This window comes from Amblyomma maculatum, chromosome 4 (genome assembly GCF_055883805.1).
Source record: "Amblyomma maculatum isolate TAMU_Amacu chromosome 4, ASM5588380v1, whole genome shotgun sequence".
Taxonomy (NCBI): domain Eukaryota; kingdom Metazoa; phylum Arthropoda; class Arachnida; order Ixodida; family Ixodidae; genus Amblyomma; species Amblyomma maculatum.
Window position 1 is genome coordinate 7,464,146 of NC_139347.1, and position 14,547 is coordinate 7,478,692.

Sequence of the window (14,547 nt, forward strand, 5' to 3'; positions counted from 1 at the left end):
GGCGAATTAACAACCGAGGCTGCCGTTTCAGGAAAGCTTCCTAAGTGCTATCCGTATTTGTTCTCCAACAAATCGGACATGCTGCTGCGAAAGAGGGGCATCCTTTTCGGAGACAGAGTTGTGCAAGCCTTAACACGTTCAAAGGCGCGAGAACTAGCTACACTGCTCATTCCAGAAAAATCCACAGCGGAGGAAACGGCAGTTAAAACAGTGGTAAATGCGGAAGATAGCAGGTCAGAAAACTTTGAGAGCGAGGCATCTCAGATATGTCAACTTGAAAGTGAGCTTGATGAGACGCGGAATGAGGACGTTCTTGAGAGTAACCTCTTGCCGCCAGTGTCTAGTAATCTCACGAGACTTTTAAGTGGAACCCGAGAGGACTTAGCTATAGAGCAAGCCAATGATCCCAAGATACAGGAGATAAGGGAGCGCCACCGTGCCACTAAGACAGCAAACAATATTTCTTTCGAGATGAGAAAGGGAGTGCTGTATCGCTTATTCAAGGATAAGCGCGGAGTAGAGCGGGACCAATTAGTCGTTCCCCAAAAGTACCGCGGAGACTTACTGCGACTTTCCCATGGCAGCTCGTGGTCATGTCACCTTGGAATAAAGAAAACAAAGCAGAGGCTGTTGCAAGAATACTATTGGCCTGGATGTTTTAAGGACACGGAAAATTTTGTACGGTCATGCGACACGTGCCAGCGGGTTGGAAAGGCGCAAGATAAGTGGAAAGCTCCGATGGTGTTAGTACCAATCATTACCGAGCCGTTTCACCGGTTAGTAATAGATGTAGTTGGGCCACTTCCTGTGACAGAGTCAGGGTACCGTTATATCCTCACTATGTTATGCCCAGCCACAAAGTTTCCAGAGGCTGTTCCGCTGCGCGAGGTGACGTCCGAGAGTGTAGTGGATTCGCTGCTGTCAGTGTTTGCACGAGTTGGATTCCTTTCCGAGGTCCAAAGTGATCAGGGTAGCGTTTTCACGAGTGTCCTCACCACCTCATTTCTCGAGCGATGCGGCATTAAGGTAGTGCATAGCTCGATCCATCATCCGCAGAGCAACAGCGTAGAAAGATGGCACTCTGTTCTCAAACGAGTCCTGAGGGGACTGTGCTATGAAAACAAGCGCGAATGGGATACCTGCCTGCCTGCAGCGCTTTTCGCTTTGCGGTCAGTGCCGCACGAATCCACTGGATTTAGCCCAGCCGAGTTGGTGTACGGAAGGTCACTGCGCTCACCTTTGCGAATGGTGCGCGAAGCCTGGGAGGGGCGCGGAGAAGACCCAACAGTAGTAGAATTCATTCTGAACCTCTTGAATCGCTTACATAACACTAAGGAACTCGTTGAGGCCAGCATGAAGTCAGCCCAGGCTCGTTCCAAGGTGTACTATGATAAGACAGCCCGTCAAAGGACGTTTTGTATCGGGGACCAGGTGATGTTGCTGAGAAGTTCAAGGCAGAATAAGCTCGAAGTACAGTGGGAAGGACCGGCTGAAGTCGTTGCAAAGCTTTCTAACACTAACTACGCAGTGAAAATTCCCGGTAGGCGTAAAGAAGTGCGCATTTATCATTGCAATCTTATGAAGCCTTATGTGCAGAGGGAAGCCGTGGTAAATCTAACTTTAAACCTTCCCGAGGAGATGGGGGACAACTTGATTTGCCTCAGCGGAAAAGGAAGCAACGCTCAGGAGCTTCTCAAAAAGACGGAGCAGAGAGGAGAACTAAAGAAATCCCAGCTGTCCGATCTGGGCGAAATAATAACAGAGTTTGAGTCCTGCTTCGTGGACAGGCCAGGCAGGACTGATTTGACTGAGCACGATATTGAGCTGACTTCAGACGTGCCAGTGCGATCAAGGTGCTACCGATTCTCTCCAAGGCAAAGAGAAATTCTGGATAGGGAAGTAACTCGCATGCTGGAATTGGGAGTAATAAAACCCTCGGAAAGCGATTATGCTTCGCCTATGATCTTAGTAGAAGCTCCAGGTAAAGACCCTAGGCCTGTGGTAGACTACCGAAAGCTAAATTCTCTCACCAGGGATCAAGTGTATCCTATTCCGAATATTGAGGAGAGAGTAGAACAGGTCAGTAGAGCGGCATATGTGACTACGCTGGACCTTACTCGAGGATACTGGCAAGTACCGCTCACTGAACGCGCCAGCAGATACGCGGCTTTCGTCACTCCGACGGGCAGCTACCAGCCAACAATGATGAGTTTCGGGCTCAAAAATGCTCCATTTTGTTTTTCCCGACTCATGGATAGGGTTTTAAAGGGGTGTGAAACATTCGCGGTGCCTTATTTAGACGACATTGCGGTTTTTTCCGACTCATGGGCGGACCATATGGTACATCTAAGAGCTGTACTGAGCCTTTTGCGTCAAGCTGGACTAACCGTAAAGGCCGAGAAATGTTGCCTGGCAAGGGCGACCGTGGACTACTTGGGTCACAATGTAGGTCAGGGTTTCAGGAAACCCAGCGAGATTAAGATTTCTGCGGTAGCAGACTATCCGCGGCCGAGCACGAAGACGGAAATTCGAGCATTCCTAGGTCTGACTGGGTACTACAATCACTACATCCCTAACTATTCAGCTTTGGCTAGCCCTCTGACCGACGCTCTCCGCAAGACAGAACCGACAAATGTAGTCTGGGACGAACAAAAGGAAGCCTCCTTCGTAAACCTGAAGGCTGTGCTGATTAGCCGACCGGTATTGCGAGCTCCAGACTATGCCCGAGAATTCACGGTCCAGTGTGATGCCAGTGATCGAGGGTTAGGTGCTGTTCTCTGCCAGAGAGATGACGACGGTAATGAGCACCCCGTGCTCTACCTGAGCAGAAAACTGAGTTCTAGAGAGAGGGCTTATTGCGCGTCAGAGAAAGAGTGCGCTTGCATTGTATGGGCCATTCAAAAATTGCAGTGGTGCTATCTTGGAGGGGCCAAATTCACCGTAGAGACGGACCATTGTCCCCTGGCTTGGCTGCAAACTGCGACATCGAAGAACAGTCGCCTTCTTAGGTGGAGCTTGATTTTACAGCAGTACAATTTTGAAATAAGATACAAAAAGGGGAAGTTAAATGGGAATGCGGACGCGCTTAGCCGCTCTTTCTAAGCGGTCCGAGATGTTCCTCACCATGTATCCAAATTGATAATCAGGTTTTTTTTTTTTTTTTTTTTTTTTTTTTTCGTGCACTTGTATATGTGTGGCTATGTAAAGCAGCACGTTTGGTTTTCTAGGAATACGTGGGTCCTGAACGTCTTGAGAGTGGGCTTTTCTCGAACAACAATGGCAGTTTTCTTTTGACCTGGTCTCTTCAGACGGGAGCCGAGTGCTTGTTTAGACATGTGGTTGAGTTTCAGACAGCTCGAGCAATTTGGCCTACAACAATCAAGACAACGCGACAAGCAACAGCGAGCTTCAAGCGTTCACGTGCAGGCCATTAAGTCGTCTCTTCATGCAGCAGCTGCGACTGCTGCCCTCCGAGACTCTTCTGGCGGGGGAGGAGGCTGTTACGACCGTGCATCCGCATTTGCGCGCTCTATTGTTCGCCTGTGGGCATGAATAAGTGCTGTGGAAATGTGGTGATGGTCCAATGGCTCTAAGTGAGCCTGTTTCCAGGAATCCTGTTTTGTAAGCCTGTTTTGCTTTGTGGACAACCTGCAAATGCCAAATTGACCCTGTCAAGAGAACGTCTGGAAAAACACAAAGAAACGTCCCCCTGCGGGAAATAGCAGGAAGTGCTTTCTTTCTTTTGTTCACCCTTCCAGTCGAGAAGGGCTATCCTCCAGTGATGAATGCCTCCTATCCAAGGGAGACGACAGAGTGACATGTCCGCTGACGTGCAGGACAAGAAAGGAGCATGACGCATACGGCCATTAAGTAATTTCCCAGGAATGCAGGAAAGATTTGCAATTGTCGAAAAGGGACAATGCTGGGAGCCCTATGCGGCGCGCAAGTGTACTTGGGTTTCTGAGAAGTAAATCCACTTGCCGGAACCAGCTGCCTATCGATTCTTGGCTGAAGAATAGAAATGTACCTCCTCGCCGTTCCCAAGCTTTTCCCGCCAACAAGTGACCAGGCTCAACGAAACAGTGCCGGGCCAGTCAGTGCTTCAGACCATCAGTGCAGTGATGTGTTCGATTGGATGCCGATATCTGAGGGGCGTGCCCTGGATTTGGTTGGTCAGCATCTTCAGAGAGGGGCTGGACATAGGGGGTTTTAAGGACGCTGCAGAGCACGAAATGTCGCTCTGAGCCCTGGGTAAACGGCTCATCCAGTCGCTTCTCGCTATGAACTCTTAACGCTTGCCATTTTGCTGATGTACCCTTCTTTTTCGTGTAAATAATCTTGTAAATAAGTTTCTCAAAGTGCCATTAAACCTGCTTGTACATATTTCACCAACTTCGAAGATTCAATCCTACTTCAACCCCGAGTCTCTGCACGCTACCAAGTGAAGGCCGGGTCGACGTAGCCCCAGCGTCACGACAGCCACAATCGGCCCCAGGCCTTGTTTTTACTGCTTGTATAGCGCTTCTCCATATCTGCCGGCAAATAATATAATCGATCTGATTCCTTTACAGACCGTCCGGTGAAGTCCATGTGTACAGGCGCATCTTGTGCTGTTGAAAATGAGTATTCGCTATGGTCAGGTTATTTTCTTGACAAAACTCTACTAGCCTCTGCCCAGCTTCATTTGGCTCACCAAGACCGAACTTGCCTGTAATTCCGGATATTTCTTCACTCCCTACCTTAGCATTCCAGTCTCCTATGAGAAAAACGACGTCTGATGATGGGGTGCGATCTAAAAGGCATTGTAGGTCCGCATAAAATCTCTCAACGTCAGCTTCTTCGGCAGTAGTGGTCGGTGCATAGACTTGGATAACTGTTATGTTCAAAGGGTGACCTTGGATCCGAAGTGACATCATTCGGTCGTTTTTGGGGTTGTACCCTAGCACTGCTTTGCCCATTCTTCTGTTTACTATGAAAGCGACCCCATTCCTTCTCTTGGATTCATGCCCACAATAAAAGACATAATGGTCGCCGGAGTTAAATTCTCCCATTCCGGTCCACTTGAGCTCGCTGATACCCAAGATATCAATGTTCAATCTGTCCATTTCTCGCTTGACGATATCCAGTTTACCTCGCGTCATAGATCTTACATTCCATGTTGCTATGTGATATATTTCCTTGCAACATCGGACTTTCCGGTCGCTTCCCGACACATCCACAACTGAGCGTCCTTTTGTCTTTAGCCCAGCCGCTTCATTCGTCCTGGAACTACTAGGGATCGCCCTTTGTTCATCCCCAGTAACATGTGGGACGCCTTCCAACCTGGGGGGCTCATCTTCAGGCGCCATATCATTAATGGTATTGTGACTGGCCATAGGGTTTTCTTGGCAGGAAATACTGGAGTGGGTTGCCATTACCTTCTCCAGTGAATCACATTTTGTCAGAACTCTCTGCCGTGACCTGTCTATCTTGGGTGGCCCTACACAGCAGAGATCACGACTTCATCGAGTTTCGCAAGCCCCTCCGCCACGACAAGTGATCCATGAAGGGGTTCGAATGTAATGGTATCCATCAAGAAGTCGATGCAGGCGCAGTCACTCTTCCTGAGGCTTTGGGGTTTAGAGATACCAGTGGCCGGGTGAATAAACCTGCGGTGGAAGCTATACAAAAAAACGACTGGAAGATTGGTGGCTTGAAAGCATGCAGAAAAGTGACTAAATATTAGTAATGTAGAAAAAAAAATTTAATGGAATGATGGTATAGTTAACCAATCGAAAACAATAATTAAGATATAGGGAGAAAAATGAGCATGATAGCTACTGCTACCACCCCGTTTCAAAGGGGACGCTCCTATATTCCATCCATCCATCCATCCATCCATCCATGGCGAGTGCAGGGATGGCTTCACAAAAGCGCTCACGTATGAGGAGCGTGCAACTCCCGGCCCGGTTGTGCATCTTGAGAGGATCTTTGTCACCGGCAAATGAAACGCGGAGGTGAGTAGTGGAGGATGAGACATTTAATGCCGGCCACGTGAGATGCTGCGGCATAAAAACATGACGAACACCGACATTTGCATCGGGTCGCTGTGCCTAAACAAGCCCCACCGTAACCGTGGAGATCTGCCTCAAAATAAATGCCGTAAAGGCAAGCAACGCTGTAGTATAGTTTTTCATTATGCGCGTGCAACATTTCCGGTACTGTGACTCACGTTGCATACCCCGTCCTTGCGCAGTGCGTACACGTACGCTTGAAATGCGGCAGGTGTAAACAAACAAGCACAAGTCAGCCGTTTGACTGATTTACTGCTGTCGTACAAGTAGCGAATGCACGTGCAACATTTAGACATGTTTTTCAATAGTCATGCATGCGCTGTGAAGACACGGACGAACAAGAAACGCGACGCGTTCGTCCGTGCCTTAATCGCACAAGTACGACCGATTGGAATGAAACAACTCGCCCAAGCCAAACTATTAGTTGACGCGCGTTAACTTTTTTTGCCAGACATGTACCTGTATTGCAATATATATATAATACTGTCACGGGAAACATGGCTAGACTTACTACAGTTCGAACCTTTATGAGCAAACAGCGTTCTGCAGTCAGCACTCGAGCGATCCTTCCGCGTCTCTTTCTTTCAGGAGCCACCAGGTAACCCCAGGAGCACCAGATGGCAATATTATATAGACATGATTTGAGCCAAAGCTTTTTTAAGTCATTATAGCTCACCTGGGCATAACATAGCTCAAAGATATTCATATTCGCATTACTGACTTCACTACATTCCATCCAATGAAATCATTTGCCGCCCTCTGAACGCTTTCCTGATTGTCTTGCGTTGTAGACTTCAGGAAAAATGCATTGCTGCAGAAAAAATCTCAGATTACTTCAGGAAAATCTTCTTTCTTGAAGTGCTCACCATGCATACAACCGTGTAGTCACTATAGTCGGTCACTTTCTTCCCGATTTGCAGCTTCAAGGTCCAAAGCGACTTTAGTTTTTTTATCCTTGGGGAAGTTGGGGAAGTTTTTATCCTTCTGTAATACTGATTATCCATGCTCATGTACCTCACAGTGAAAATAAAGATGAAAGATGAAAGTTGGGCAGGCTTACTTGACCTGAAATTGCACGATTTCGGGAACACTATACGCATACGATAATTTTTCGCTTTGCCGCACAGCGAACGCCGATAACCTGTGGGCCACTTCCGAGAAAAGCCGCATGATGGCGCCAGCGTCGCTGAAAAGCTCGAATAGGCCATGACGTCTGTTCTACGGTTTAGCTACCGCACTAATCTGCAAGTTGTTCCGACGAATTGTTTTCTTTTCTTTTTTCATGCATTCTGTCCGTTTTAGGAACAGAAAACGGTTGAAAGCAAATTGCAGGTTTCTACTTAAATTATATTTATTTTAGTGTGCATACTCTGTTCATGAACCCTCTTGTAAAGAGCCAGGTGAATCCCATCCAACTACTCAGCGACAAATAAGCTTATTTATTTCTTACGTTAATAACTAACTCGTAGCTAAGGTGTGGATTCGCGGCGCACGTTCTCACGTGATACAAAGCTATTAGTGACTGCTAATCGAATGCGACTCAGTTGTTTGGAACCCATATCCAAATGATACTGCAATAAAATTGAATCTGTATATCCAAAAGTAGACAATTCGTTTTATTCGCCGTCGCTTTCACAGAGAATTTTCTCATATATATGCGCGCTTATTAACTCACCGAGCCTGATGGCAGTGCGCACCAAAGTTGAGTGTTTCACCGTTATCACTTATAGGGGTCAATCACAGTTTAAGTATATATCCGCTTTATGCGCACCACACTGACACACATAAATACAGCTCCTTCACGCATAGTATAGAAATCTGTAACCCGCTTCCCAGCGCAATTCGTTCACTTCTATTTCCGCAATATTTGGCTGCGATTTAATATCACCGACACGTATGCTTTGTTTCTTTGGTATGTTGTATATAATTTTGTGTGGGCATGCATGCATGAACATCTATATACGCAACTGCTTACCACGTATCCTGTATCCTCCCTCCTGAATATAAACTCTTGGGGGCTGCAGTAGGTACAATTATTAAGGAAAATGAAATAAGTAATGAAATAAACATGCAGGCAGCATGGCAGCGTATGCATGCATCACTATAGCAGCATTTTTCCCTCCATACGGGTCAGCAGTATATATAGTATATCATAGCAATGTACTTGAGGAAGAACGAACCGAGGGGCAGTCATCCACCCCGTAAGCTTATATACGGTAGCTTCTTTGTGCATTCATAAGAAACACAACTTCTATATATATATATATATAAGCTCTGGTGCACATTCCATTATAGTTTCGAAACAAGTGTTGTTCATCAGGTCCAAATAACAAGCAGAATTGTGAATAAATAACAAGGAAGAACATTAGTAATAATAACACCACCAAAGAATCTGACTATGACTCAACCATCTATACTACGTTACGCAGCTTTGTTCGCTAGTCAATAGCAAGAAATTTCTGCACAGCAGGATTTGTGGCACCTGGCAAGACATGTTTTCTTTTACTCCTTCAGTTTAAACGAGAATGGGCTATAGTGCACTCGTGAAATTCCTTTATCCAACTATGTTATCCAGTTCCATTTTAAAAGCCTGTAAATATTAGTGAGCCGTCCAGAGCACGGCGGAAAGCTTTCGACGTGCGATACAATCAGTACGAACGGAGGCAAACACAGCCGCGGGAACGTCTTGGATCACACGAACTGGTCGTGTTATTCTGCATGGACGCAGCTTTACGGAAATCATGCTTACATTCCACAAGCGACGTGAAGCTAACTGCCGAGGCAGAAGTTGGTATAGTCTCCTCTCCTTTTGTCCAACAGAAGGCTTGCGCGATGTTTTTGACGTGCCAGAAATGCATCCAGGGACGGATCTCGTCAGGAGAAAAATAATCTTGAATACGAAGAAACTGAAATGATGCGAAATCTATCTGCGTTGAACTGTACCACATATTTCAAACAGACAGGGTTGGTTGTGGTCAAAGATTTGGTCCCGGTATACCTACGATCCGTGGTAAATGTCTGTCCCAGTTTAGACCAGTAAGGAAAAAAAAAAAAAACGCTTTGCTGGCAGAGCTGGCAGCTGGTAGCACCTACAGTGCAAAAGCTCTGCTGCCTGATCAACCACAGCAGTACATGAGCCGGAGACCTTGAGAATGTGAATGAATATCTGCTGCCATGATGCCCGAATTCTGAATTTGTCATTGAATCTCATACTGGCCACAAAAAGCTCCGACTAACCACGATTAATATTGTTATGGCGCGAACACATGGGAGAACGAGATCGCCTGATTCCTGAATTTCCTTTAAATACCGTAACACTTGTCCTGACGACATTACCTGCTGTAACTTCGCTGGCGGGAAGGCAGCACACGCTTCCTGTATTGCAGTGCAGCTAACGCGCGGTACATGTCATATCAGGACGCCCAACACCGCAGCGCGCGATGGAGCGTGGACTCCTCCGCATGAGAGACACGATTGCCCTGAGAGCGCAACTTTCGACCCTCGTCTCCGAATACCGAAAGGACTCTGGCCGTTTTGTTTCCTTCGGCAACATCACCACATCCGCAAAAAAACGCGATCCCCCCCGCGCGCGCGCGCGCGCACGCGGCCTCGCGCGCCCCGCGCGTGCGCATGTCGCCTGTGCGGAACGCGTCACGTGCGCTGCCGAGCGCCGAAAACCCGCCCCTGCAAGCAACCTTTTGTGACGTCATGGCCGGGCGCCGCCAATGGGGGCGCGCGGACCCGCCCCCCACGTTGAGCGCGCTTCCGCGGCGCTGCGCTCCCGTCGGCGCTTGTTCGCGGCGCGCATTGTGAGCGCGAGACAAAGTGTCGCAGGCGGCCCATTCTCCGGAGCCGATGCCCGTGCCCTCCATCACCGTCTCGCCCGCGCCGCGCCGCCGCAGCAGCCGCCGCTGAGAGCTGCAGCAGCCGGCGCTCTTCTCTCGCTCGCCGCCCACCCCTTGTTTGCCGGTCCGTGTCTTGTCTCAAGAGTCCGTGGGTGACGCCAGTGCTGTGTGTGTTACTCCGGTGCTCGGGCTCCGGAGCCATCGCGCCCACTAAGCCCCGAGGTTGCATTCGTTGTCACGCCGGCTGACTGCGTCTCACCTGCGACCGACGACCGCTGCCTGCCACGACCGGATCCCGGCGTGCTTCAATGGTCATTCTGTGAGTCTCCCTCGGCCGCACTTGGCGCGCGCGCGCGCTTATGCACCCTCGCCGTCCGGTCTGGGGCGCGTGCAGTGAATGGTGGGCGCCGTACCGTAGCGGCGCGAGACTGTGTCCCATGCACGCCGTGAATTAATGCACCATTGGTGTGTGTGTGTGTGTGTGTGTGTGTGTGTGTGTGTGTGTGTGTGTGTGTGTGTGTGTGTGTGTGTGTGTGTGTGTGTGTGTGTGTGTGTGTGTGTGTGTGTGTGTGTGTGTGTGTGTGTGTGTGTGTGTGTGTGTGTGTGTGTGTGTGTGTGTTTGCCGGCATCTTTCACATGTGACTGTTGTGGCAGCGGGTTTTGGTTTCGGTTCGGCCACAATCCTGTAGGCAAATCGGATTCCGCCTGCCCTGTTATGCCGCATTCAGCATCGGGGCCGCAATCATTCGCAGCGTTCGACCTCTGATTCTAATATTGTACTAATTCACAGAGCAGCGTGTGTCTGAAATTGTGTACTCGATGTTAACAGAGCGAAAACGGCACCATTGTTTCCTTGCCCTGATATGTTACTCTATATGCACTCATGGGTGTTAGCGTATTGGATTCCCTCATTGGGGAAAACGAAACGACATTACGGTTGCAAATGAGTTGCCAGTTATAGATCAATTTAGTTAGAGCCTAGCTTTTTATATATCTGCTGCAATAGACTACGTATTTTCAGGCTGTGTTCAATTATATTAATGAAAAACAATGATGCCATTCTATTCTTCAAGCTGCTCCAATGTACTTGCTGTTACGCATTCTATGAAATCATTGAACGCCGGCAACTTGCTCGACATCTCAGTAGGAGCTAATATCTAAAAGCACTGTCCAGTAAAGGCGCCATATTGGGGGTCACCAGGTTGCTAGCTATTCACTCGTCTTCGAAGCGGTACAGGTACTTACACTTCCGTCTCCCAAATAATCAAAGCAGTATGCGCGCGCATATGGCATTCAGTATACTTCAAAAACCGGCTCTGTTCACGTTCGGTAGACTTAGTAAGCGGCTTTATTGGCTGACCAAAGCAAGGCTTCTATATACGCCACCTTCTCTTCCAGTTGTACACTATGAAAGTAATGATTTTGGTATGAACATAAGCGCACCTTTTCCTCGTGTGGGGTAAACTATTGGCGAAAGTTGCATGTTCTTATTGTTAATATTTTTTTCTCTCTTGATCTTTGTGCAGTCCGTTGCACATCCAAACCATGAGCCCCACTTCCCGGTTGTCCCTGAAGTATAAAAATCAACTTTCTGCGCGAAAACTAGGCTGATCTACATTACGAAACAAACTGTCAGACCTATATAGTAAAATGTCATGCACATTAGGCCACTCTCTTCGGGTATCACACGCGAGTCCATTCCGGTTTAGTAGCCTTGAGCGTCGTGTGTCATGTCGTTCAGGAAGGCAGTTGATGGTGACATCCACTCCAAATTAAGATAAAGGCATCATAGCGCTCTTGTGGGTGGCATACCGTCGAAACATTTCGGACTGTCGGGGCGAAGTCATCGCAAAGCTTCCATTTTGACGCGTTTTCGTGCTCTCCCCTTCAGACACTGACGACGCACGCGGCTCAGAGCGGTGCGCAAACAAGTTCTTGTTATCTGATATACTACTTCTCTCTTAAGCTATATAGTTACGCTTACTGTCGGCGCATTGCGCCTTCTATCAGAGCGCTGCACTATACTCCAGTCAGCTCTTTTAGTAACGTTGGCTCATGCGGCATCTTTGTACACGAATAGCCGTGCGCAGCTCAATGTCTCGCGAAAATGCAAAGCTAGCGTGTAGTGAGGTATTATAGCATATATGGAAAATTGTGAGCATCGATGCCTCGCTCACTTGTCCATTTCTCACTTTCCTTCTTTTTGCGTGCCGACCTGTTTTTGAGCGGCTCATTGGAAGCTGTGCCTCCGCTTGGTGCCGAGACGAACGCTCCCGGCTGCTCGGAATAAATGCCCGCAGCAGTGGCAACATTCCGCGCAGTGTGCATGGGATCGGCGAGGCGCGCAGCACCACTGAAGGCATGTTTTGCGTGCCGGCCAGAATGAGGAGGAGAGGCTTTGCGCAACCCAGGGGGAAGCCCCGGCGACGAGAGGTAGTAGCTGTATTGTGGGGGTGAGGGCCGTCGAGGGGGGAGTGAACGTTGGGGTCCGCGGCGGCGGTTTTTGCCGCTGCCTCCGGGTCGCAGTTAGTAGGCAGGTCCCCCCGATGGCGCCATATGTGTCGAGTTCCGTTGGTGCAGCGGCGGTGTTCAGGGATGCTTCTTTCTCACCGACAGGCTGGTAATGCCGGCGACGAACGACGCCTCGCAGGTTTTCAGCGCACGATGTTGTCGATCTACGCTCGACTTTAGAAGTAAAAACCCACTTTTCTTGTTTCCCCAGGTACCCTCGGATCGTGTTACTGAGGTCTGGATAACAGCGATTCGTTCATGACTATGCGTGGATGCCACACAATATCACTGTTGCTAAATCTAATGTTCTGTCTCAACTCAGTGTTGTTTTGCTTGACTACTGCTTCTGTGCCTCGCTAAAGCAGAGTCGAATTGTTGTTCCGGTTCACATGCGTGTGTCTAGAAAAAGGGGGACTCCAACCTTAATTCTAAGTAGAGTGTTTCTTTCAAATACGAAAAATGCGCGTGTGTGCGCTCATTCTAGCGTCGGCTGCAGCGCTGCTTCTGCTTGATCGCTACAGAAACCGTGCTATTTTTGCGTGCAAATGTGCTTATTTATTTCAACGGAACTTTCGATCCTCTCTTGGCGCGTAGCGATTTCTTCGGGTTTCCGCAATTTGTATTACACGGCCACCTGCGGCCTGCAGCGAGGAAATGCTCTCCTGGCAACGTATTGAGCAATGCGCGCAGATGCCGCGACGTTCGCAGCTCGCTCTCGTTTCCTGTAACTGAGTGGAAAATAATTACCGGCATGTTTATGATATGCGAGGGTATACACACTTATGGCATGGTGGGCTCGTGGGAGAATATGTGAACTATCGCAAGGATGTGTTCGAACGGGAGCTATAGAAGGCTCTGTGCGCCTGTAACGTGTGCAGTGTGAACAAAGGTGCGCATGCTGCACTTGGGCTAGATAATAGGATAACAAATGTCATGTGAAACTAGCGCACCATTCAGACGCAGAGATTTATTTATTAATTCGGCAATCTCTACCGAAGGCTGTCGCCGAACAGTGTATGGTCAGTTTTTTTTTACAGCTCTTGGACGCCAACAACTGCGAATCATTTGCGTTAGATCCATGCATGCAGGTATCATAATCCCGCACATTAATTAAGGTCCTGGACACTTGGCTCAAGGCTGATTAGGCTGTTGTCGTATCACCTGCCTGTATAAAACTGCTAAGAAACACATGCGCGCGTATATACACCAAATTGGTAAGAACAAACGCAGGGGTTCCCACCTAACTTGCTGTGCAGTGTATAGATAGCGCCACCGTCTATTAATTTCCCCGAACTATAGTGTCTAACGCACGGGATAAGGAATGCTTCTTGTGGGCGTAAAAATAATGCAGGTGATTTTGCAGTTTAGGACAAACATCTTGTATAGGTGCAATGAATACGCGAGCATCGCATGAAATGCGTCAAACCGTTGACTTTTGATTCTTTTTCTTCTACCATTCATGCAGGGTGAGATACACGTTATATTTGACCGGGTTGATGAGGGGAGAGTGGCCTCAGGCGGTACGACTCTGTCGTCAAGTGTTTACGCGCACACGAGCGCGTCGTATTTCAGAGTGCTTAAATGTACAGCACAGTTGCCTGGAACAGGTGTATAAGAAGCCCCAAATATCATCAAAGAAACAGTTGTACTATATAACGAGCTTATATATTTCGTGCCTGGGCAAAAAAAAAAAAAAACACACACACACATTTAGCAGGGGTAAGCGCCGTTTAGGGAACCACGGAGACGAGCTCGCGCCTCCCTTCAGGTCTTGTTATCTGGGCTGTGCCTAAAGGCGTCCCAAAAATGGTTCAATTTGCGCCGTGTATATACTATATGCCAATGGTGTGCTTGCATTCGCTGTTAGGGTGACGGACTCACTCCCTAAATATACTCTACAGGTTTAATGTCAGTTTAAGGACTAGGCACTGGATCGATTTCACTGGCATGAATACATATGTTTTCTGCAGTCTCAGTACTATAAATGAGGTTCATCGAAAACGCAACAAAATATTGCAAACGATGTAGCGTGGGCACAAATACTCTTGTAAACAAATTTATATATATATATATATATATATATATATATATATATATATATATATATATATATATATATATATATATATATATATATA

The 14,547-nt window shown here is 48.0% G+C and overlaps 1 protein-coding gene across 4 annotated transcripts in view; it reads left to right on the forward strand.

Annotated features, from left to right (window-relative positions):
- Positions 1 to 14,547, forward strand: part of Sox102F (transcription factor Sox102F) — a 1,035,502-nt gene that overhangs the window by 687,770 nt on the left and 333,185 nt on the right. Inside the window, exon 1 of one of the 4 annotated variants that reach the window (XM_084600708.1) lies at positions 9,869 to 10,217. The exons of the other annotated variants lie outside the window; for them this stretch is intronic. Within the exon in view, the coding sequence (XP_084456834.1) occupies positions 10,207 to 10,217 (11 nt within the window). The 5' untranslated portion in view covers positions 9,869 to 10,206. Of the gene's footprint in view, positions 1 to 9,868; positions 10,218 to 14,547 lie in introns of those variants that run through there. 4 annotated transcript variants of the gene reach the window in all.